The sequence below is a fragment of the Phocoena phocoena genome, chromosome 11 (genome assembly GCF_963924675.1).
Source record: "Phocoena phocoena chromosome 11, mPhoPho1.1, whole genome shotgun sequence".
Taxonomy (NCBI): Eukaryota; Metazoa; Chordata; class Mammalia; order Artiodactyla; family Phocoenidae; genus Phocoena; species Phocoena phocoena.
In genome coordinates this window covers 61,899,861-61,922,527 of record NC_089229.1, presented here as the reverse complement: position 1 = coordinate 61,922,527, position 22,667 = coordinate 61,899,861, and the positions used below count along the sequence as shown (strand labels likewise).

Sequence of the window (22,667 nt, the reverse complement as noted above, 5' to 3'; positions counted from 1 at the left end):
ATATACCGTTTCACTGGATTCTGTGGGTGTTCTAGATGATCAGGGATTCAGGACGTGGCTGCAGAGGTACTTTTCTTGAAATCAGCATTGCCGCCCTGGGCTCTAGCCCAGCTGCCTCCTCTGCTTTGCAAGTCTGTTTCTAGGGCAGAAGGAGAGCTCTAGGTAACGTATCATGTGTTCTAACGGTCTCTTCCACCAACATGGAGGAAAGAAAATGGGCCCAATGTTGTTGCAAGGAGTAGGAAGGTCCTGCCTTGATTTGCATCGAGTTTGAAATCCATCTTTAAGGCCGACAGGGAACTGATGATCAAGTTCTCAAACATCAGGTTCCCCCAAATCCTGTTTCCTAAGAGGCTTGTGGGATCTCCCACAGTGGGGTGATCCAGGGCCTAGATGAACAGCCAGTGCTGGTAGGGATCACTGGGATTGCAGGTGGCCATGGCTGGCTTTTTGTCCTTGGATGTCAGGCAGGTACCAGATCCTGAGTTCCTGATGAGTTGATCCTAAAAAGATGACACGGCAAACGGTCAGCCTGGGCCTCAGACCTCTGACAGTGCTACTAGGGGGCAATGAAATAGGGGTCAGTAGACAAAAGGCAAAGGAAGCCCAATGAGGCACAGAGAGGGCACTTCCAAATTCCTTTCCTTGGATGCCAGATACTCTGACGGGATGCATGCCTGAATTTCCACCTGTGCGTGGTACCAATTCTCCACCCCCAGCTTTAGCATGAATGGCTGGAACAGAGGAAGGCAGGACCATGGGCTAACTGAAAAAGGCTTTCAGGACCACCCCCCACTCCAGACGGCCAGTCTCAAAGACCTGGGCCACTGCTGCCCACCCGCGCCTTCTGCCTTTGACCATGTTCAGACTCCTCCCTTCCCCATAGCTCCAAGGTTAGGCTTCTCTTTCCCTAAGCCAAGGACTGGGGATTGGGGTGGAGTGGGGTGTGGAGGCTCACTGGGGGCTGCTGGTTTGGGCCCAATCCTGTAGAAGTTACATCATTTATCCCGAGGCAGTGTGGTGTAATGGAAAGAACCCATGCTTTCGAGTCAGATTTATCTAGATCAGAACCCCAGGCCTACCATTTACTAGTGAAGGGTCTTGGGCCAGTCACAAACTTGCTGAGCTTCGGCTGGCCCATCTCTAGTGATGGGGACACCACCTACTTGGAAGATTAATCGAACCAATGTATGTGAGTGCACAGCCTTGCACCCAGCACACAGAGGCCAGGCAGGAACCACAAGTGACTCTTCAACTTCATCTACTTGTGCTCAGCCTAAAAATACGCGAGCTATGACAGAGCTGGTCCTGGACCATAACCCCGACCCCATCTTTGCATCACGCAGAACCAGCCATCACCAAACCTTACTTAAGCCCTGAGAACCCTGCCTGTGACCAGGCGCACATTCCCCATACTTTCCATTGTACATTGTCCGGATCCACCCCGTAGTATCTCAGGCAGAAGAGGCAGGAGGAAGGGAGGGGGCAGTTGTGGTCTCAGGCTCTTGATTCTGAGCCTTCTGGGCCGCTGACTCACCTGGGTGAATTTCCATTCCTCACCCTCGGGCACCTGGCTGTTCTTGCCAGTGAAGTGGCAGCCCCTAAGGCCCAGAGTGTCAGCACCGGCATAGAGACACAGCTGCTTTGCAATGTTGTGGCGAAGGTCCCTCTGGGTTGTGTATTCAAAGTACTAGAACACAAGATAAGAGGAGGTCCTAAGGGGCAGGCAGAGAGTTTGCCCACCACCTTCCAAAGCCAACTGCCTTGAGATGCCAACCACAGATGGCCTCCTGGGGAGGAAAGTGAGTAGGTGCTAAGACTTTAGTAATTCATGTGCCACCGCATCTGGGTGATACTGGAATGACAGATAATAGTTACTAAATGTTTTTTCTTTAGTTAAAAACGTAACTTAGGGACTTCCCTGGCGGTCCAGCGGTCAGGACTCCACGCTCCCACTGCAGGGGGCACGGGTTCTATCCCTGGTCGGGGAACTAAGATCCCACATGCTGTAAGCCGTGACCAAAAAAAAAAAGGTAAAAAAAAAAAATTAGCCTCATTTAAAGCATTATTGGTGAAATCACGTGCTAGTTCTTTTTTGCTAATAGATTACTATCGATAAAATGTTCATCAGTGTGCCACCTAAAATCACCATGGGGCCAGCGGTACAGGAAATCGCTCCAGTGACTTTGTCTTCATTTGAACATCCTGTTGGCATCCTGTTCAGTGGCCCATGCCACTCCTTTCCTTGTTTCAGCTGTTTTTTGTTTATTTTTTTTTTTTGTGGTATGCGGGCCTCCCACTGCCGCGGCCTCTCCCACTGCGGAGCACAGGCTCCGGACGCGCAGGCTCAGCGACCATGGCTCATGGGCCCAGCCGCTCCGCGGCATGTGGGATCTTCCCAGACCGGGGCACGAACCCGTGTCCCCTGCATCGGCAGGCGGACTCTCAACCACTGTGCCACCAGGGAAGCCCTCAGCTCTGTTTCAAGTGCCTCTTACTTACCAAATGCTGGGCATTCAGGGTAGATTGAGGGGCTGGGTCCAGGGAGGTTATTAGTTATTCCTCAGGGAAGAGCTGGGCATTGTAGGGCATGGGGGAAATTCCCAGGATGCCAGGTAGCTGTGAGATGTCAGTAGGTGGTTGTTTTGGGGTCACTGATGGGTGCTAGGATCATAGTGGTACCTTCTGGGTAGGGAAGGCATTGAAGATAGAAGTTGAGTGTAGCCGAGGGGCTCAAAAATTTTCCACAGTCACCCTAAAACATCACTCAGCAGCTGGCATCCTCCAGGAAGCCTCCTCTGATGAACAATCCTTCCCTGCCGGGGTGGGGAGTGTGGGAAAAAAAAAACAAACCAAAAACCAATCCTCCCCCCCAGCCCCTCTCTAGCAGCCAGCACTGCTGCCCACTCCTCTCTGGATGCCCCTGGTCCACACTTAAGACCTCGTCTGTCGGTATCATGCATTCCCCCTCAGACTGGGGGCAGGGCTGGTATCTCCCCCCCTCTCTGGATCTCCCCTACCCTAGTCCTCAGGAAAGGACGATTATGAGCGGAGGAAGGGGGCCTGTGAAGAGAGAAGATGCCCCAGAGACAGGCTCGCCTCGGGCTGGGCTCTGTACCTGGTTGCCGCCAAGGCCATGGCAGGTGTACATGATGAGGGGCTTTCCTCCATTGTTATTCTCTCCCACATCGAGGCAGTGATCCATGCCGAGGTTCTTGAGCTACAGAACGTGGAGCAGAGAGGGGAACCAGGGGAGCACAGTTAGGAATTTTTCGGTGAGTGGTGTGGGATCCACCTGGAATAAATGCGCACGGCTGGATTTTTCCTCTGTGACTTTCCTCCTCGGCTCATTAAGGCAGACGCCTGAAGTGAATAGTAAAGTGAGGTGCAGAGCCCAGGGGTTGGGCAAGGTCAGGGTGGGCAACCTGCCAGGTCCCTGGGAGAAGCCCTCGGCATATGGGAATGTCCTTAAGAGCAGTGGTTCTCAAAGTGTGATCCCCAGACCGTCAGCATCACCTGAAGGCTTGTTAGAAACGCAAATTTTCAGGCCCCAACCCAGTCCTCCTGAATTAACAGCCTGCGTCTTAACAGACCTTCCTGGTGATTCTGAGGCCTGTGAGTATTTGAGAACCGCTGCTTAGGGGTTGTTTCCTCCTTCTAAGGTTTTTAGCTAGCTCTAGGGTGGCCTCTCGGTCCTCCTCCCGGATAAGGGAGCGTGGAGAGTAAAAATCAGTTGTTTGTCATCCAGCTGCGGGGTAAGTGGTCCTGAACTTTTCTCCCGGGGGTTCTGTGATGATGGGCGGGCACATTGGTTCTCAAGACTCACAGCTCCATAGAAGGTGGGCTTCAGGTCAGGAACAAACATCTCTGGGTAGATGTTGTGCAGGAACCAAGAAAAGTTGCGACAGTTCAGTCGTTCCCTCAGCTGCAGTCGCTCCGAAATGTCCCCGAAGGATTTCTGTCAACCGAGCCAGCCCCCTCAGGGTCAGTTCCATCAGCCTTGACCTTCTTGTCTGGGTGGAAGCAGCCCAGAGTTTCTGGGGCTACTTTCTCCCAGAGTGGGTCTCCTGTTCATTCCTGCTCAGGACCAGTTGGGCCCCACATCTGATCCCAACGCCCCTGCCTCGGCTTTGGGACCCGCACCCATACCACCACCCCCATCTCCTGTGAACTCCCACTTTTCTCCCAGTCCTCAATTCCTAGTTTCTCAGAGTAAAGCCATTCTTCCCGTAAGAGGTTCTTCCTCCAAATCTTTTCTCCCTCCCCTCCTAAAAGATACTGGGGCTCTCCAGGCAGGGACAACAAAGCCTCCTCTCCTCATGCTCTAGCCTCCAAAGTAGAACCCGGGCTCTAGCTCCCAAGGTCTGAGGCGTAAAGGCACCAGGTGGTGGAGATGGGTGGGTCTCTGTCGTAATTAAGCTCTTGACCAGGGGCTGGGATTCTGCCCTTCTATTCATCTAAACACCTCCTAAGCACCCTCCCCCTCACCTCTCGGGCCATCTTTGCTGCCTGCAGATTCCTCCTGTAGAAGATCTCCTTGTAGCTATCCATCCAGACCTCAGCCAGGCGCACTTGGTTACGAGCAATGACACTGATGCCCTTGGGGAAGGTGTGAGGGCTCTTGGTACGGAACACGTGGCCGACCACAGAGCAGGGGATGATCTCCAGTTGGCCCCCGCACTGCCACACCTGCCGTAAGAGGATATGGGATGGGGTTTTCGGGGGGTGGGTGGGAAAACCTCCCCCCGCAAGCAGCTCTGTTCCATTCCCAGGGTGCCAGACCCCAGGTCCACGGACTCAGGGAAATGCTGCACTGCGCCCTCTCGCTTGAAAAAAAAGACACTGACCAGGCTTCTTCCCAGGCCATAACTACACAATCTCTGGCTCTCTGATGTTGGTTCACTCTGATTAAAGAAAACAGGAATTTGCAGGGTCCTGAGGGTTACCAGGGCCCACTTTGGAGAAAAGCCAGTTGGCGAATTTTATGTACATCTACTACTGTGAGCTCTGGCCGCCTGGCTTTTTTTTTTTTTTTTTTTTTTTTGCAGTACGCGGGCCTCTCCTGTTGTGGAGCACAGGCTCCGGATGCACAGGCTCAGCGGCCATGGCTCACGGGCCCAGCCGCTCCGCGGCACGTGGGATTTTCCCGGACCGGGGCACGAACCTGCGTCCCCTGCATCGGCAGGTGGACTGTCAACCACTGCACCACCAGGGAAGCCCCCCCTGGCTTTTTGACCTGGAAATGTGATTTTATCAGCTCATGCAGGTGTTACTGGAAACTCAAGCTCCTCCAAATCGAGATCAACTTGTGACCTAATCGAAGCATCAATTCATTAATTAACAGCTGTGATCACCTGGACCTTTATCACACTAGCTTCCTTGCAGAGAGACTGAACAGAGGTCAGAGGCTCACGGACGAGCCTAGGATCAGAACCATGGGAGTTATGGTGACTGAGCTGGTGACCCTCCTCTGTCAGAGCGCTGGATTACGACATCCCTTCCACCTGTGTCTTCTCCTTTTTTCAGGTTTTTAGATTGGGAGGTATGTGGTGATTCATTTTAGTATAGCAGCAACAGAAACACATAATCATAGCCATAGTAACAGCAGGTATCAATGATGTGCTTGTATGTGCCAAGCACTGTGAGAGGTGACTTCATAAACAAGCTCATTCGCTTGTTAATTACTCTCCACTGGATGGGGATCTGTGTAGATTTCATGGAGAGGCAAGCCCTTCTTCCAACCTAATCCTGATTTTCCTTATTCCTGAAATCCCTCAGTTCTGGGGCCCACCAGAATTTGGCCATCATCTCCTACGGTTATGAAGGGCTTGCTGAACAGAGGAGGAGGGAAACTCCTAAGGCTACCAAGGCATGAGGTCTCTGACCTGGAAAGCAGAGCCTGATTTTTCCAGAAAAAGGATAGTGACTGCTTACTGACCTGTTCCACCTTCACCCTAACCCTTTTCCAACAGACATCATGAAAGATGTCACCAGTCCCCAGATGTATGGTTCCTATTACCTCTATTACCCCTTCCCTCTGAGGAGTTCTGCCCAGTAATTTGTTCTCAAGTTGTCCAATCCGACTCCCAAGCCCCTACTGCCGTGGACAGGGAGGGGGCAGAGGGAAGGTGGAGCCATGACGGGAAACAGCCACCCTTCCAAGTTCAGCTGAAGAACTGATATCCCTGGCACTGCCTAAGAGACAGGTTCTCAGGCCGTCCCCTGGGACGTTGTGGTTCCCCTGCGAAGCCCTCTTCACTCTCACCCGGAAGGACATTTCCACGTTCTCCCCTCCCCAGATCTCCATCTGATTATCATAGGTACCGATGTGCTCAAAGTAGGACTTGGAGATGGAGAAGAGGCCACCAGCAAACGTCGGGGATCTGGAGAGACAGAGGGAGAAGCATGTGCATCTTCTGGGGGGAAGAGGGGCCAGAACCTGGCGTGGAAAGCTGTGAACTCACCGATGACGCCTCCTAAACTCCCTCCCTCCTCCTCTCCTCTCACCTGGGATATGCAGCCCCTCTTCCACTAGCTTATGCACTTAGCAAATGTTTATTGAGCTTTTATTATGTTCTCTTCACCTTCTAAGATCAGGTTGAGGAGAGATGTAATTATCATTACTCTCTTCTAAAAGGCATTCATTCACTCATTCATTCAACCAAGGATGTGTCACACACGGGCTTCCAGGGCCTGTGCTACGTGTTAGCCGTACAGAGTAAAGAGAGACAGATCTTGTCCTCTTGAGAGCTCAGGGTAGTAGCTGAGGGAAAAGCCACAATCGTTTGCTTTTTGGCAAACGATTTTCTCCTAAATCAAACGCTTTCTCCTAAAGCACAGTAGATACTCGGTTATCAGAAGCTATGTGAAATTGTTTTTGGACATCGGTGCTCCCAGAAACAGAGTAGGAAGCGAGGTGAAATTAAGCTCTACTTGAACAGCAGGGAGCATTTGGGGGCTACAAGAAGATTCTGGCTTTCAGACAAAGGCAGGGAGGCACAGACCCATGTTTAGATTAATTGACAAAAACATCTAGAACTTAGATACCACGTTGCTCATGAGAGGGGCTGGGCTAAGGGCTGAAGGCGGGGGTGGCAGACAGGGCAGGAGCGCACAGAGATCGTTAGCTGTTGACCTCTGTGCCATGCCAGGCTGGCTTGGATGGGGCTTTGCTGCCTCAGTGGGTGGCTCCATGTGGTACAACCATGCAGAAACCTTCTCTGTCAGCCCGGAACCGGTCAAGGTGCTTCACACACAGCAGGGGCTCAATCAGTGTGCACTGGACTGACTGGTCAAGGCTATTACCCAGGACCTTGGCGTTACCCTATGGCTGTTGTTGTCACACTGAAGTTGGCTCCTGCAGCCACTTTCTGGAAGGAATTTCGGTTGGGAAACCCTCAAGCTCAGGCAAGCTTTCTGTCACTGGTTGTGGCCTCTCCCAGGGGTTCTAAGCCAGCCCAAGTAAGGCCAGGAAAGCCTCAGAGAGTCCTGGGATCCCAGATGAGCATTCTGGAACTAACCTGCTGCTTCCTTTTTTAAAAAATAATTTTATTTATTTATTTGTTTTTGGCTGCATTGGGTCTTCGTTGCTGTGTGCGGGCTTTCTCTAGTTGTGACGAGCGGGGGCTACTCTTTGTGGCAGTGCGTGGGGCTTCTCATTGCGGTGGCTTCTTTTGTTTCGGAGCACGGGCTCTAGGTGCACGGGCTTCAGCAGTTGTGGTACATGGGCTCAGTAGTTGTGGCTCGCGGGCTCTAGAGCACAGGCTCAGTAGTCATGGCGCACAGGCTTAGTTGCTCCGCGGCATGTGGGGTCTTCCTGGACCAGGGATCGAACCCGTGTCCCCTGCATTGGCAGGTGGATTCTTAACCACTGCGCCACCAGGGAAGTCCCTAACCTGCTACTTCTTCAGGGTTTCCCCGACCTGGGCCTGTCTCTTGGCTTTGAGAGGTCCCTCTGACCAAGAAGCCACTGACAAATTATCTCTGAGGATAAACTCTACACGGGGAACTTCGCTGCAGACCCACAACCAACAGGCAACCTCTGGAAACACTCTGCATTTCCTGGCCTGCTTCTTAGGGTCCCCTGGGCCCTCACCTCTCCTCCTGGCCTCCCGTTGACTTTGGGAATGGAGGAAGGGAGGGTGCTGCCTGCAGGCCTCCTGATGGGTACTATGCAAGTACCTCAGGCAAGCCCTGCACACCACCAGGGCATTTGGACCAGGGAGCAAATTAATTCCTCAAACACTGGAGCTTTGTCTTCCAGTTGTATGGTCCTCGGACATCAGAGCGGGGGACGTCAGTGATGGGTGGGGGCCAGGTGCCCCGTCCCTGACTGTGCCACTGTGTGCCTGGCCCCCAGCTTGGGGGAAGGGGGTTTTGTCGATGTACATCTCAAACAAAAGACATCTATGAATCAAGCAAAGGGTCTATAGGGAGTTCTAATTTCTTTTCTCTCTCCTGCCTTCTCCTTTCCCCTCTGCCCCTTCTGAAGGACACAGAGCGGCTGGCTGTGTTCAGGACCATGGGATTCCTTCCCGTGGCCCACCCGAGCCCTCCCTGCTGAGGCTCTGGGCAGCATTTCTTAGGATTTGGGCATGTGCATGGGTAGAAAGCCTTCCCTTTTATCTCTGCTCACCGTATCCCCAAACTCTGCTTCCCTCCATCCCTGGTATATATATTTTGTTGACCCTTCAGTTTCCTGACCAGTATAGGAAAGCAATGGCACAGATAATCCGGAAGCAGAGGCTACTCTAAAAGTCACTCCCCAGCTCGGTTTAGCTGAGACGTCTGTGGTCTCTAACAACACCAACAGGCAATCTGGAGAGGGAGGGGCAGGGTGGGTGCGTGAGGGGAAGGCAAACCCAGCTGGGCATCAAACAATGGATACACTTTCAAGCACCTGCCCTCTAGCTCAGGGGTTGGCAGACTGTGGCCTGTGGGCCAAAGCTGGCCTGGCTTTCTAAGGTTCTGGCAAAGAATGGTTTTTACATTTTGAAAGGGTTATTTTTTGTAGCTGGCAAAATCTAAAATATCTGCTATCTAGCCCTTTGCCCGAAAAAGTTCAGGGCAACTGCAACACACTGTAAACGGCAGGACATCTGTCTATTTTCCTTTAATACGTTCTCAGTCTTTTCAAAGACGGTGACCTGGGTGCACACACCACCCCCTCTTATTATAATGGCCATTTTACAATGGCCTCTACCCTCCATCTCTCTGAAAGCAGCAGTCACACCCTTCTACATGTATGGAGGAATAAATGAGATAAGGTGTGGAAAGCCCTTAGCCCAGGGCCTGGCACACAGAAGGTGGTGAGTGAGAGCCAGCTGCTATGGTGAGAGGTAGGACAGAGCCATGATGGGGACACGGGCTTGGGGCCAGATTGGCGGGATGGGCGTCCTTGTTCCACCGCTTTCTAGTGTATAGTCTGAGGCCAGCTGTTCATCACCAGGAGCCTCTGTGTTCTCACCTGCAAACCAGGCTAATCACGGTACCTACCGCATAGGGGATGACGACGAAATATGTCAAGTGCTTCATAGAGCACCTCATAAATGCTGACCTGAGATGGCCCAGGTCCCTGGGACCATGGAGACCAGGATGTGGGCCCACCAGGCTACAGTACTTACTTGATGGGGTAGGTCTCATCCTTGCGCCTCTGCTTCTCATGTAAAGGTATGGTCTCCCAGCCGAAAGTCAAGCTCCAGTCAAAGTTGCCACGACTCTGGACTCGGCCCCTCTGGATGGGCTTGGAGAACTCAAAAGTGTTCAGGTCGATAGTGACAATGTTTGGGCTCACCACCACTGTCTCGTCCTCAGCGATGCGAGCCAGGAGGGGCTCCAGCCAGCCATGGAAGCACTCACCTGCAGGTCGGCACCAGGAGACATCAGTCAGGGTCCTGCCCACAGCTGAGCCCGTGCCCCCCACCAGCGGGGAGCCCCAGGACGACAAGCGCTCACTCCCTAGCTGTAGACAGGGAAACACGTGCAAGCTCCACGGCCACAGAGAGTGGACAGAGATCTCCCAGACCCTCCTACACCTGCCCTCTCCCCCCAAAAGAGGTGGAGGTGGCTTTGGAGGGGAGAATGGAGGTCTCAGGGGAGTAACATGGTGGACCCAAAGGCACAGGGAAGGCCCTGGAGGGGTGTCTTCAGGGTCTGTAGCCTATCCACTCAGTTGGCCCTCCCCACCCAAGTGTGGGTTTCACAGGGGGGTGTCCCCTCTCCCAGGGATCTCTGCACCTCACGCTTCAGCTCCAGCTGTAGAATAATCACCCCTTTGGGATTTTCGATGAACTGCATCTATGACTTGATTTAGCCTTCATTTTGTCGGTGAGTAAGGTTGGCATCCTCATCCCACTTAACAGAAGAGAAAACTGAGGCCTGGTTAGTGGCAGGGCCAGGACGCAAATCTAGGGCTTCTGACTCCAAGGCTATAGCTTCTCAGAATTTGTATCACTGCTTTTAGGGAACATTTCTTTCCCTGACAATGGTGGGGAAGTGTTTTGTTTTGGGGCAAGGAGCAGGCCTCCCTGGCCCCATGTGGCCCTGCAGGAAAGTGCCACGCCAACCAGTGCCCAGTGGGAACAGGAGGCCTCTCCGGGGGGCTGAGCTCAGAATGAGGTTCGGATGGTGGGGGGAGAGAGGAACGTCTGGGGCTCCAGAACACACTCCCAGCAACTGTGGGGTTACCAGCTGTTTTTGGGCTGTGTGTACCTCCTGATAACCATCCTTGGCACTGGGGTGAGAAAGGGGTGAAGAAGCTAGGGGAGTCCCAAGCCTGCTTCGATCCTGGGACAGCAGAGCTGAAGGTGCTCTGCTGAGGCCATGGTCCCAGCTCTTCATTCTGCCAGGGAGGGAAGGGGGACAGAGCCAGGCCGGCCCTCTTCTACTCACAGTGGGCATCCAGGAAGGTGAGCACCTCTGCCTGGGCCACGCTGGCTCCCAGCAGCCGGGCGGTGATCAGCCCCTTCCGTTCCTCCTGCCGCACCACCTTCACCACCTGCAGCTGCTTCACGTACTGCTCCAGCGGCTCCTTCAGGTACTCTGGAAGGGACAGGGTCATTGTCGCCAGCTCACCAGTTTGCTGCAAACCTAATCCCCCGTGTGCACCAAGTCTGGGCGTTCTCAGGCCTCCAGCAGGCCTGCATTTTAACCTTCCCGCCCACACTGCACTGAGCAACTCCACAGAAGCCCAAGGTCGGGGGTGGTGGTGGAAGGATGAGGTCCCCTGTGTGGTCCCACTGCACGTGGCCGCCTTGCCAGGACGTTCCACCGGCTCTGTTGGGCCCATCCTGTGTCTGCTTACTGGGGCGCCTTCTCTGATGTCTGAGACAGGACCTCAGAGTTGTTTCTTTGGTCTCAAATCAAGTATCAACTTCTGACAAAGGCTCTCAGATGCCCCTCTTGGTCTCTGCACCCTCTCAGCCCCCCATCTTTTCAGAGCTAGGCCTTGGGCCTCCCCCTCCTTTCCACACCTGGGGGTTGTGGCAGTCATTTCTCCCTGTCTGAGTCCCTGTCTCCCAGGCTCTTCAGAGTAAGTCTGACAGGTAGAGCGGACACAAGTATTGATTTCTGGCTTCTGGGGCAGCAGCAAGAAGTCTTACTCTAATCCTCTTTTTTAAAACATAAATTTATTTATTTATTTTTGGCTACGTTGGATCTTCATTGCTGCGCGTGGGGTTTCTCTAGTTGTGGCGAGCGGGGGCTGCTCTTCATTGCGGTGCGTGGGCTTCTCATTGCGGTGGCTTCTCTCGCTGTGGAGCACAGGCTCTAGGTGCGTGGGATTCAGTAGCTGTGGTTCGTGGGCTCAGCAGTTGTGGCTCGCAGGCTCTAGAGCTCAGGCTTCAGTAGTTGTGGTGCACGGGCTTAGTTGCTCCGTGGCATGTGGGATCTTCCCAGACCAAGGCTCGAACCTGTGTCCCCTGCATTGGCAGGCGGATTCTTAACCACTGTGCCACCAGGGAAGTCCCTCCTCTAATCCTCTTTATTACCTCCTCTGCACATGGAATTCTTTAGGAAGATGAAAAGATGCTGAGCGGCTTTTTAATTACATTTAAAAACCACGTACCCAGCACCTCCGTGAGCTAGGCACAGTGTGTGCCTGGCCACCCAGGGAACGGGCCACGGCAGGGTAGGTGATGAGTGACCTGCTAGAGGTGGTGCAGGGCTGGGGGAGTCTCCAGGAGGGGGAATTGGAGGGGGTGGGGAAAGCGCTTTGAAGGGAGGGGTATCTGCTGAGATCTCCAGCCCCTTCTGAGAGAGGGCTCACTTCATGACTCTTGTTATTTAGTCGGAAATCCTCAGAGCATTAAATATAGCCCTATTCTGAAGCAATGCACCTCAGAACAGAGTCCAGATCTTAGTGATGTTTCAGTACCTGCTGTTTTGGTTTATCTGTGCCACTGTTCTGCTCCCCGCTGTGCAGAATGGAGTTGCCTGTGGTTTCAGGAGTGGCGGCGCGGGGCGGGTGTGGCGGCCGACTGTGTCCTTTCTCTTGAGGGCTGTGGGATCGGCCCAGAGCTTAGGCCTCGCTCTCAACGCAGTGTCACACAAACTGGGGTCCGAAGGCAGTTTTGTGGAGGCGTGACTGATCTCTCGCTCTACTCGTTTTGTTTTTCTTTTTGGCCACACCGCGTAGAATGAGGGATCTTAGTTCCCCCACCGGGGATGGAACCCGGGCCCCCTGCAGTGGAAACTCGGACTCTTAAGCACTGGACCGCCAGGGAAGTCACTCTCTCTACTTTGACACACTCACACACACACACACACACACACACACGCAGCCCAAATACTTGAGCTCTACTATGTGCCACTCATGGAACTAAGTGCTTCCATGTTGACTTTTTTTTGCGGTACGCGGGCCTCTCACTGCTGTGGCCCCTCCCGTCGCGGAGCACAGGCTCCGGACGCGCAGGCTCAGTGGCCATGGCTCACGGGCCCAGCCGCTCCGCGGCATGTGGGATCTTCCCAGACCGGGGCACGAACCCGTGTCCCCTGCATCGGCAGGCGGATTCCCAACCGCTGCGCCACCAGGGAAGCCCTTAACTTTCTTATTTAATCTTCTCTGCGAAGATTAAAGCGCTATGAAATAGGGAGTATTGTCCCCCGTGTTTATGAATCAAAATTAGCCTCATTTGGCAGCTTCAGCCCAGCACTCACTTAGCAAACACCTGTGAACACACTGCCAGGTGCCAGCCACCATCCTGGGCAGGGAGGGCCGGGGTCTGGGTCCTGCCTTCACGGAGCTCCTAGGCTCATCCTCCAAGTACAGCCCCGAGTGCTGGCTCTAACAGGGAGGTGGGAGGATCCCCGTGCGGGGGACTTACCTTCTCGGCGCGGCTGCCGGCGGACATTTCCCCTGAGAACGTAACTGTGCTTACGGGAAGTTCATGGTGGTGGAGATAACCCAGGGACAAAACATCATAGGAAGTGGGTTTTGTGGTAAGAGCACGCCAAGCATTGAGCTGTGAATGTCAGGGCAGCCTGAGCTCTACAGAGCCCTTCTCCCACGCCTTCCCTCCAATCTCGGGTGGCTAGGTGGGACCTGGGAATTCTGAGGGTGAGCCTAAGGCCCTTTGATGGCGAGGGGCGGCGGGGTGAGATAGCTCTCCTAAGTCAGGCCCCTCCCTGGACCCACTGGACATAAACCCAAGAGCTGAGTGCAGCAGGGCCAAGTGTGGAAAGACAGACGGTCCCAACCATTTTCCCTTATGTCCCCTAGATGAGACCCTCCTCATTTAGGTTCAACACCACACCACCCCAGCCCGGCTTCATTCCTCATGGCTGGAGTCTATGAGACTCCTGTGACCCCCACACACACATGCCATACTCAGTGCCATGTCTGAAATACCATCTATATGCAGATGCTCCTGGGCCTTTTTTCCTGGCCTTGCCATCTTCACTTGGATGTCTAACAAAACCACAAGCCTAACACGCCTGAAATGGTGCCGCAGATTTCTTCCCTATCTGCCCTCCCAGCCTCCCCCCATGTAAATACATGGTACCAGCATCCCTCCAGCTGCTCTAAACTAGGAATCGTGCTGGATTCTCCCCCTCTCCCCCTCCACAAACAGTCCTTCAGCAAATATGGCCAGTTCTCTCTCTCCATCCCCACCGTCACTGCAGCAATCATGTCTTAAGTGGTCTTCCGGCCTCTACTCTACACTCCTCTTCCCAATGTATTCGTGACATTGCAGCCACAGTGAGTTCTCTCTTAAAAGTATAAATCACATCATGTCACTACAGTGGTTTAAAATTGCACTTAAAAAACGAATCCAGGGCTTCCCTGGTGGCGCAGTGGTTGAGAGTCCACCTGCCGATGCAGGGGACACGGGTTCGTGCCCCGGCCCAGGGGGATCCCACATGCCGCGGAGCGGCTGGGCCTGTGAGCCATGGCCGCTGAGCCTGCGCGTCCGGAGCCTGTGCTCCGCAACGGGAGAGGCCACAGCAGTGAGAGGCCCACGTACAGGAAAAAAAAAAAAAAGAATCCAAACAGTATGATGGTTCCTCAAAAAATTAAACAAAGAACTACCATATGATCCAGTAATTCCACTTCTGGGTATACAGCCAAAATAATTGAAAGCAGGGACTCAAAAAAATATTTGTACAGCCATGTTGATAGCAGCATTATTCACAATAGTCAAAAATGTGGAAACGATCCAAATGTCCACGGGTGGATGAATGTTGTGGTCTACACAAACAATGGTGTACTCAGCCTTAAAAAGGAAGCAAATTCTGACATGGGACAACATGGATGAACCTTGAAGACATTATGCTATGTGAGATAAGCCAGACACAAAAGGTCACATACTGTATGATACCACCTATACAAGGTACCTCCAGTAGTCAAATTCATAGACAGAAAGTGGAATGGGGGTTGCCAGGGGTTGGGGGGCTAGGGAATGGGGAGTTATTGTTTAATGGGCATAGAGTTTCAATTTGGGAAGATGAAAGAGTTCTGGTGATGGTTTCACAACAATGAGAATGTATTTAATGCCAATGAATGGAACACTTAAAACCTGTGAAGATGGTAAATTTTATGTATATTTCACCACACACATTCAAAAATCCAAACACCACACTACTGCTTAAAAAGGTCTTGTGATTCAGTTCTGCTCACCTTTGTAAACTCACTTTGTATCAGTGCTGTTTCTGCTTCCTTGCTCACTTCTCTGCAGCCATGCTGACCTTATTTCTGCCCCATTAACACACTAAGCCTCAGGGCCTTTGCGCTGGCTGTTCCCTTTGTGGGGAGCGTTCAGAGTAGCCTTTCTTGGCTACTCTGACTAAAAAAGCTGCCTAATTACTGAGTAGCCCATCACCTGCATTCTTATTTTTCTTCTAATTTAATTTCTTCATAGCACTTATTATTATCTGCAATTATTTATTTTCTGTCTTTCCCATTAAAAAAGTAAGCTCTACAAAGAAAGACACCTTGTTCAACTGTTCACTGTTATACCCCTGGAGCCTGCCCAGGGTCTGGTGCTCAGTAGGTACTGATAAATACTATTAAGCACATCAGTGAACCACCTTTATTTATGCTTCTCTTGTGGACTCTCCCTCTCTACTTTGGCTGCTGAAAAATCTAGAAACGAGAAACAAAACAGAAAGCCTTTCTTGTAGGGAGGACTTCCTCTCTTAACTTTTCCTCTCTCGTTTTATGCTGTTTTCATTTCATGCCCATCTATACTCTAGCCAGCCTCAAATCGAACTGCAATGGGGAAATTTTTCTTGATTAATCCTTTTGCAAGGAGAACAGGAGAAAGGAACGAGTGTAACACCCTTTGGGCGTATTCTACAATCCTCCCGCCCAGATGGAACATTTAGACACTGGGCTATATTTTCGAACCCAGATCGGGACTCATTATCAGCCTCTTTCCATCTCCAAGCGTGAGGATTAAACTGGCAGGTGAAACTGACATGCGGGAATAGAATTTCTTTATGGCGAAGAAAATATTGAATGGAAACTTTCCTAGAAAATCCAGGACACAGAGTTACTACAGAGACATCTTCCTATATTATACAACAAGGAAAGAGGTAAGAAATAGCAGTAATAAAGCAACTTTACTTGTTAGAATAGACACTGGAAGTTGTAATTCAACTAGAATTGGAGGCTTTGAATAATTCCTAACTTGCATTACTGGTGTCTCTTAGGAGTTCAGGGGGCCACGAGAGGAACTGCCACTCACTTCAGTCCTGACCGGCCAGGGGAGATGGCAGTGGGGGAAATCATGGGCTAATCCAAAGTGCTCCCAGTGTCTCCTCCCCTGCGTTTCTCACAGTGTGTTTCCTGACTTCAGGAAACACACACCTCCTTTCCTTTCCTCTCCCTGCTGATTCCTCTTCCCTTCCTACAGCCCCTCTCCCAGGCCAACCCCGTCTCCCCACTCCTCCTCTCTCCTTGGGGAACTTGCTCACAGAGGATCCTATTCATAACTCAGCTCTCTGGGTCCTTGGTAAGTGTCTGATTTCCTCCCAACCATCTAGCGAATTCCCACAGGAGGGAGGCGTATGTTCTCCTACTCAGCCTCCCTGCCAAGGGCAGGGAAGGGCTTTGGACAAGGGGTTGCCGTGTCTGGGGCGTGGTAGACTGACAGGCTTGTGGGGGGGCAGGTTTTAGGAGCTTGTGGAATGTGCCAGACCAAGAGTGGCCCTCGGCTGCTGACCTGGCCATGCAGGAGGGAAGTCTGTGCCTGGGGACCGACTGTGAAGTGGGAAAGAAAAAGTTCCCCAGCCCGGCACAGGGCCTCTTTCTGATACCCGCCCCCCAGTATCAAATGCCCGTACACTTGTGGTCAAACCGTGCTGCCGGGCACCTGGATAGGAGGACAGAGAGCAAAGACATTGAATTTCAGCAGAGACACAGCCATTGTGTGTGTGTGTGTGTGTATAATGAGAGCCAGGTGATCTGATCAAATGGTCAAACGTGGACTGCAGAGATGTCTGACCACGGATCTGAGGGTTTTTTCTTTCTTTGCCGAACTGAACATTGCTCAAAGTACCTCTAGAGTCCCAAAGCCCTCAAGGTAGGGTGGTTTATCCCGGGGTCCACAAGTTCCCTGGAATTACAGGCACAAATGTGGATCTGTGCACACTTGGGGCAGTTGTGCACTGTTCTAGAGAGAGGGGCATAGGTTTTAACAGGTTGTCAAAGGAGGCCAGGACCCAGGAAACTAAGAATGGCTGGTTTCGGTTTTTCAGGCAGGTGATTCCGAGATGCTGGAGTTGACTGTATGAGAGAGTCCAGGGCAACAAGGGAGAGGCCACCAGAAGGAACCGGAACAGGTCGGGTGGCCCGAGAGGGGCAGGCTCTTTGCCAAGCCCATCCTACTAGGCACAGGCCACTCTGCCCTTTCAAAGCTGTCCGTGGCAGCCTGGCACTAAGTCACTGGCTGGCCTGGTCAGAGGAACTGCCCAACTGTGCCTTAGGGATGTACACAATTCTGAGTGACAAGTTGAAACTGTTTAGAACTTCCACCACGTGGGATTCAAGGGAAGAAGCTTCTGAGGGATGGGCTGCTCAGGGTTGTGGGGAGAAGGGTGATGAGAGAGCCCAGTTTGAGAGGAAGGGCAGCTGATACACTGGTTTCCACTCCTTACAAACTGCTACTGAGACTGCCCGGAGGCCATTCTCAAGCCCCAACCCTCTCCGCCAAACTCCCTGCCCTCCCTTTCCAGAAGCTAATCTCTCTGCTGTTTATCTACCAGACCCTTTCGCTGCATCCCTCGTACTTGTCTGCTTTTGTTTTGTAAGTGCTGCTAGGTGTCTGTCCTTCCCGGGGAAATGTGAGCTCCCTGAACAAATGGACGCAACAGTGCCCATGCTCAGCTTCGGCCCTAGTCCTCTTACCCAGAGGGCAGGAGGGGGCTGGGGGAGAGGAGGGGGCGTCAGCAGCTCCACTGGAGGGGCCGCACAGTTCCTGCCCTCGATACGGGAGCATGGGCACAGGAAGCCAACCCGGGAGAGCCCCAGCCCCCATGTGCCACCTGGGAGGAGGGCTCAGCTCCTGGAGGACCCCAGTCCACCGATGCATGGGTCCCGCAGTCCCTTTCCTAGTTCTGGCCCCGGCATCCCATGCTCAAGTGATTTATGAACTTCCTCTCTGGACTCGGGGTCCTCTTCCTCTCTTCCTGACAATTACCCTCCCCAAAGCTGCCATCCTTCTGAGATAAGGTCACCCTCCAGCTTAAGCACCTTCAATGATACCTCGTTTTATTTTGCCCCCCAAATAAATACTTTTAGCACGGCATGGATTTCATTCAACATCTTTTTAGTGTCATTTTCCACAGCACAAACACACTGATGTTTTTTTCCGGAAGTTCTCTCTTCCGGGACTGCCCTTCAACACCTCTTCTCTCCCTAAACACTCGGGCTTTCAGGCGCCGCTCTAATCTGGCCTCCATGGTGGACGGCCCCAGCCATGCCACACAGAAATAACACCTCCCATAGCGCCTTGCTCCCATACAAAGAATAAAATGAAACTAATGCACACGGAGCTCTTACTCAAGACTAAGTACTCTGTAGCGCATGAATGATCTAATTTTCCATCTATCTCTGAGCCCTCGGCCACCACTGTCTTCATTTTTAGAGGAGGGGACTGAGGTTCAGAGAGGCTAAGTGTCTCGCCCAAGGTCACAGAGCTAGGAAGAGTCAGAGCTGGGACTTGAGTTCCTGGGTGTCAGACTCTCAAGTCCATGCCCTTTCACGTCCGTTGGGGTGTGTTACAGGCCACACCATTGTGGTTGGTGCTGTTAGCAGTCATCTGACTACGGGAGCTGTTAGCCTACTCAGGGCAAGATGTCTCATTTGTCATTTGTCTTTTCTTTTGGCCACATGGCACGTGGGATCTTAGTTCCCCGACCAGGGATCGAACCTGGGCCCCCTGCATTGGAAGCGTGGAGTCTTACCCACTGGACCGCCAGGGAAGTCCCTCATCTGTCACTTGTCATACTGTCCCCTATGCCTAAGTCAGTGCCAGGCACAAAGTACTCCGTAGATGTTTCTGGAATTGCTTTGAATGGTGGAAGTTTGGCAAGCAATCTCACTTGTCTATTACCAACTATAGCAAAGGGCTTCTGAGGTGGAATCTTCAAGAGCAAGGGAATGGTCCGGCAGGTAGGAAACAGAGGGAAGGCCGTCCCCACCCTCTGCCCTGCCCTGACCGCTCCTGGCATTTCTAACTTGGGGTTGGGCTTGGTAGCTCTAAGGGAGTCCTTGAAGCCAGAACTGCTAAGCTTTTGGAGCCTTGGGGGTAAAATGTGAATGAAGCTTGGGCTCTAGAAATGCGGTCTACCTGCCCCCTGGCCCCCACCTGCCTTCTTCCTGCTCCCAGCCTCTATGATGAGCTGTGATGCCAGACAACAGGCCATGAGGCAGTGCCTGTTCCCTCAGGAGCACCTGCCCTCTTTCACAGAATACCAGGGGAGACCCCAGGCCTCTCCTTGGGGGGCCCCCTAGCCTCACCTTCTGTGCTGGCATCATCCACCAGAATGATCTCCTTCAGCAGGACGGCTGGGGTGGTGTGCAGGACACTGTACACCGTCCGCAGCAGTGTGGACCAGGCCTCGTTGTGGAACACAATGATGACACTGGTGGCAGGCAGTGGGGGGCAGCGCCGGAACTTCTGGTTGACACATCTGCAAGGATGAACGTGTAGATACAGCTCTCCAGGTCCCTGGGAGTTCTGGGGGCAGGGAGGGCTCAGTCCAGATTCCTATAACCATCCTTTGCTCCTTGGATCCTCCAGCCTCCATTCCCCATTGGAGCTGGGAATAGCTGCTCCCTGTTTCCAGCTTCCCCACCATTTGCCACCTACTCTGAGCCTCTGCACAGGTCCTAACCAACCCACTCCAAAACCTGTCTTCCCCAGAGCTGGCTCGGTGCCCCAGCGGTGATGCCGAGGGCATCCCCCTCACTTCTCTCATCTGCTCTAGGAGTTCCCAGGGCTGACTCTCTCTTCCTCAGTGATATGTGTGCTGCATAAAGTGTAATCCAATCCAGAGGTCCCAGAGAGGAAGTAATAAAAGGCAACTCTGACATCTGAGAAAAGTGACTACAATTTCCATACTCAATAAGAGGAAAAGGCTTTTCTCTTTACAATGTACAGTTTCTCTCTAATCTATTTCCTCATGAATTCCCTGGAATCTGATACTATTATCACAAACAATTTCCTGTGACCTTTTCTCTGTCCTCATCCACTCCAGCCACTCTGTGGCACTTGGCCACACTGCCACCCTCTCTGACACGCCATCTCGGCTGGGGGCAGGAAATGTGTGAATGCTGGATCTCAAGGAGTCATGCGGCCTAATGACATTTTTTTTTTAATCATTATAGTTTTAAAAAATATATATTTATTTTATTCATTTATTTTGTTGCGACAGGTCTTAGTTGCGGCTTGTGGGCTCCTTAGTTGTGGCACATGGGCTCCTTGGTTGCAGCAGGTGGGCTCCTTAGTTGTGGCATGCGAACTCTTAGTTCTTAGAGAGAAACTGTACATTGTGTGGCATACGTTTGGGATCTAGTTCTTAGTGTGGCATGCATGTGGGATCTAGTTCCCTGACCAGGGATCAAACCCAGGCCCCCTGCATTGGGAGCATGGAGTCTTAACCATTGCGCCACCAGGGAAGTCCCTTGATGCCCTTTCTTAACCCCCTCTGCTGATCAGAGAGATTTCTCAGCAGCCTTCCAGAGGAGACTCCCAGACTTCCTCCACTGGCTGCCCTCACGCCCACTGCCCTTCCTTGCTAGGAGCCCTAATAACTTGGGGTGGTTCCATGTTCTAGGCCTTCAATACTAGGTCTTAGTCTGAGGAACCCCAGGTTTAAAGTCCTAAAGAATCATGAACTCGAGGACGGGAACTGCCATGTGAGAAAAGGCCAAAAAGGGTATTACTCTTGAGTTGGGAATGACAAAGTGTACATGAGAAAGACACAAAATCTTTGATGTGAGGACAGTATGAACACAGACTGAAGTGGCTACGGCTCGAAGATCTAAGAACTGGTTCATTGCCTGGGACTGAAAGTACAAACAGCTTCAAATAAAGATTGGAATGAATTCTTGGCCCTGTGAGTCTTCACTGAAAGAACCCAGGAGGTGTGGGGATAGTCCTGACCACCAGGGCTGCTGTTGAGAAATGCCCTTTGCCAGGAGCTCAGCTGCGGAGTCCTGCGGTCTCTGGGGCAGGCCTCAGCATGGGGCAAGGCCACCGAATATGTGGCCTGCAGTCAGGCCTTCCCAGTCACCCCTAGGCCACGTCTGGTCCCAGCCTGGACAGAGGTCCTTTTTCTGTACCCTGTCACCTTCACAATTGTGTTTCGCTCTCACAGGTCTCCCTGAGCCTCTGGCCTGACCATAATATGAACCCCACACAAAATCTTTGACGTGAGGATACAAAATCTTTTGTGCCCTGGGATAAGGGCAATCGATTAGGAAAAGTGAAGGCTTAGAGGAAATCCTTGCCCATACTCAAAAATCCCTGTCAGCCCTTTACCTGGTACTCAGCCCGTGGCCATGGCCATACCAGCCATGCCTTTGGCAGAGCCCTGGCCTCACCCCAGGACATGGCGCTACTTACTCAGGGGGTCGGGTGTCCGGGCCCAGGGCCCTCTGCAGGGAGATGCGGTCGCTGGCAAAGGCATTGAAGCAGTGCTTCTTATAGCCCTCTTTCTTTTCCTGGGTCTCCTGGGGCGTCCACTGTTTCTTCTGAAATGCTTTCCCATCTGCCCCAGGGCCATTGGGGTCCTGTGGTGGCCGTTCCCAGAAGGGCTTCAGCTCAGCTGGGGCATAGAACTCGGGGAGGCAGGTCCGGTTTGTAGAGGCCAGTGTCTCCTGGGGCTCCGGAGCCCTGATCTGGAACTTGGGCATCGAATCCCTAAGGTTGTGCACGGCCCCCAGCATGAGGTCCAGGACATGATCCTTCTGGCTCACCAAGGATTTCAGCCACGGTTTCTCTGTGGCCTGCTCCCTGCCGCTTACATCCCTCTGCAGGACGAAGAGGAAGAGCACGAAGGCGCTGCCCACCATGGCCAGGCGCACGGCCATGTAGCGTCTGCGGAGCAGCCTCATCCTCTGGAACCAGTGGAAACCCTGGCTGGCTCAGCTCCGAGCGCCGGCCTGGCCCTGCAAATAGCCTGACGGGTTGTGGTGGCCACACCCTGGGGCCTCGGCCTGAGAAGGGGGGGATGAGAGAGAGAAATGACCCAAGGCAGTGGTGGGGAGGGAGTCGGGGGATTCGGGGTTCGCGTCCAGGCTCTGCTGCTGGATGCTGACCTCACCTTAGCCCAGTCACATCACTTTCCTGCACCTAAATTTCCTCCATCCAAAGCATGAGGAAAATGGACTCTGTTTCTTTTCTGCCCTAAGATTCTGACATTCATGGATCTAGAGTAATTGGAACACTGAAACTCTACATAAAGAGATTTAATCAACTTAACCACTTTGAGAAACAGTTTGGCATTCTCTAGAAAAATTTAAAACGTACATACCCTATGACCCCACAATTCCTCTCCTGGTTTTATATCCCAGATAAACTCTGGCGCATGTATGCCAGGAGGCATGCACAAGAACGTTTCTAGCAGCACTGACGAAAAAGGCAAAAATCAGAAACAATCCAAATGTCTGTCAGCATTATAATGAATAAGTAGCGTGAAATATCCATGGCACAGAGGACTGC

General features: G+C 52.5%; 1 protein-coding gene across 1 annotated transcript; it reads right to left on the bottom strand.

Annotated features, from left to right (window-relative positions):
- Positions 1–389: 389 nt before the first annotated feature.
- GALNT6 (polypeptide N-acetylgalactosaminyltransferase 6) lies at positions 390–22,060 on the bottom strand. The gene is made up of 10 exons (XM_065887169.1): positions 21,570–22,060; positions 19,460–19,632; positions 10,891–11,040; positions 9,624–9,858; positions 6,266–6,383; positions 4,489–4,689; positions 3,827–3,958; positions 3,119–3,220; positions 1,538–1,690; positions 390–503 (listed from the first exon to the last, which is right to left on the bottom strand). Exons 1-10 carry the CDS (start codon positions 22,058–22,060, stop codon positions 390–392), a joined length of 1,869 nt encoding a protein of 622 aa, XP_065743241.1.
- Between the last annotated feature and the right edge of the window lie 607 nt (positions 22,061–22,667).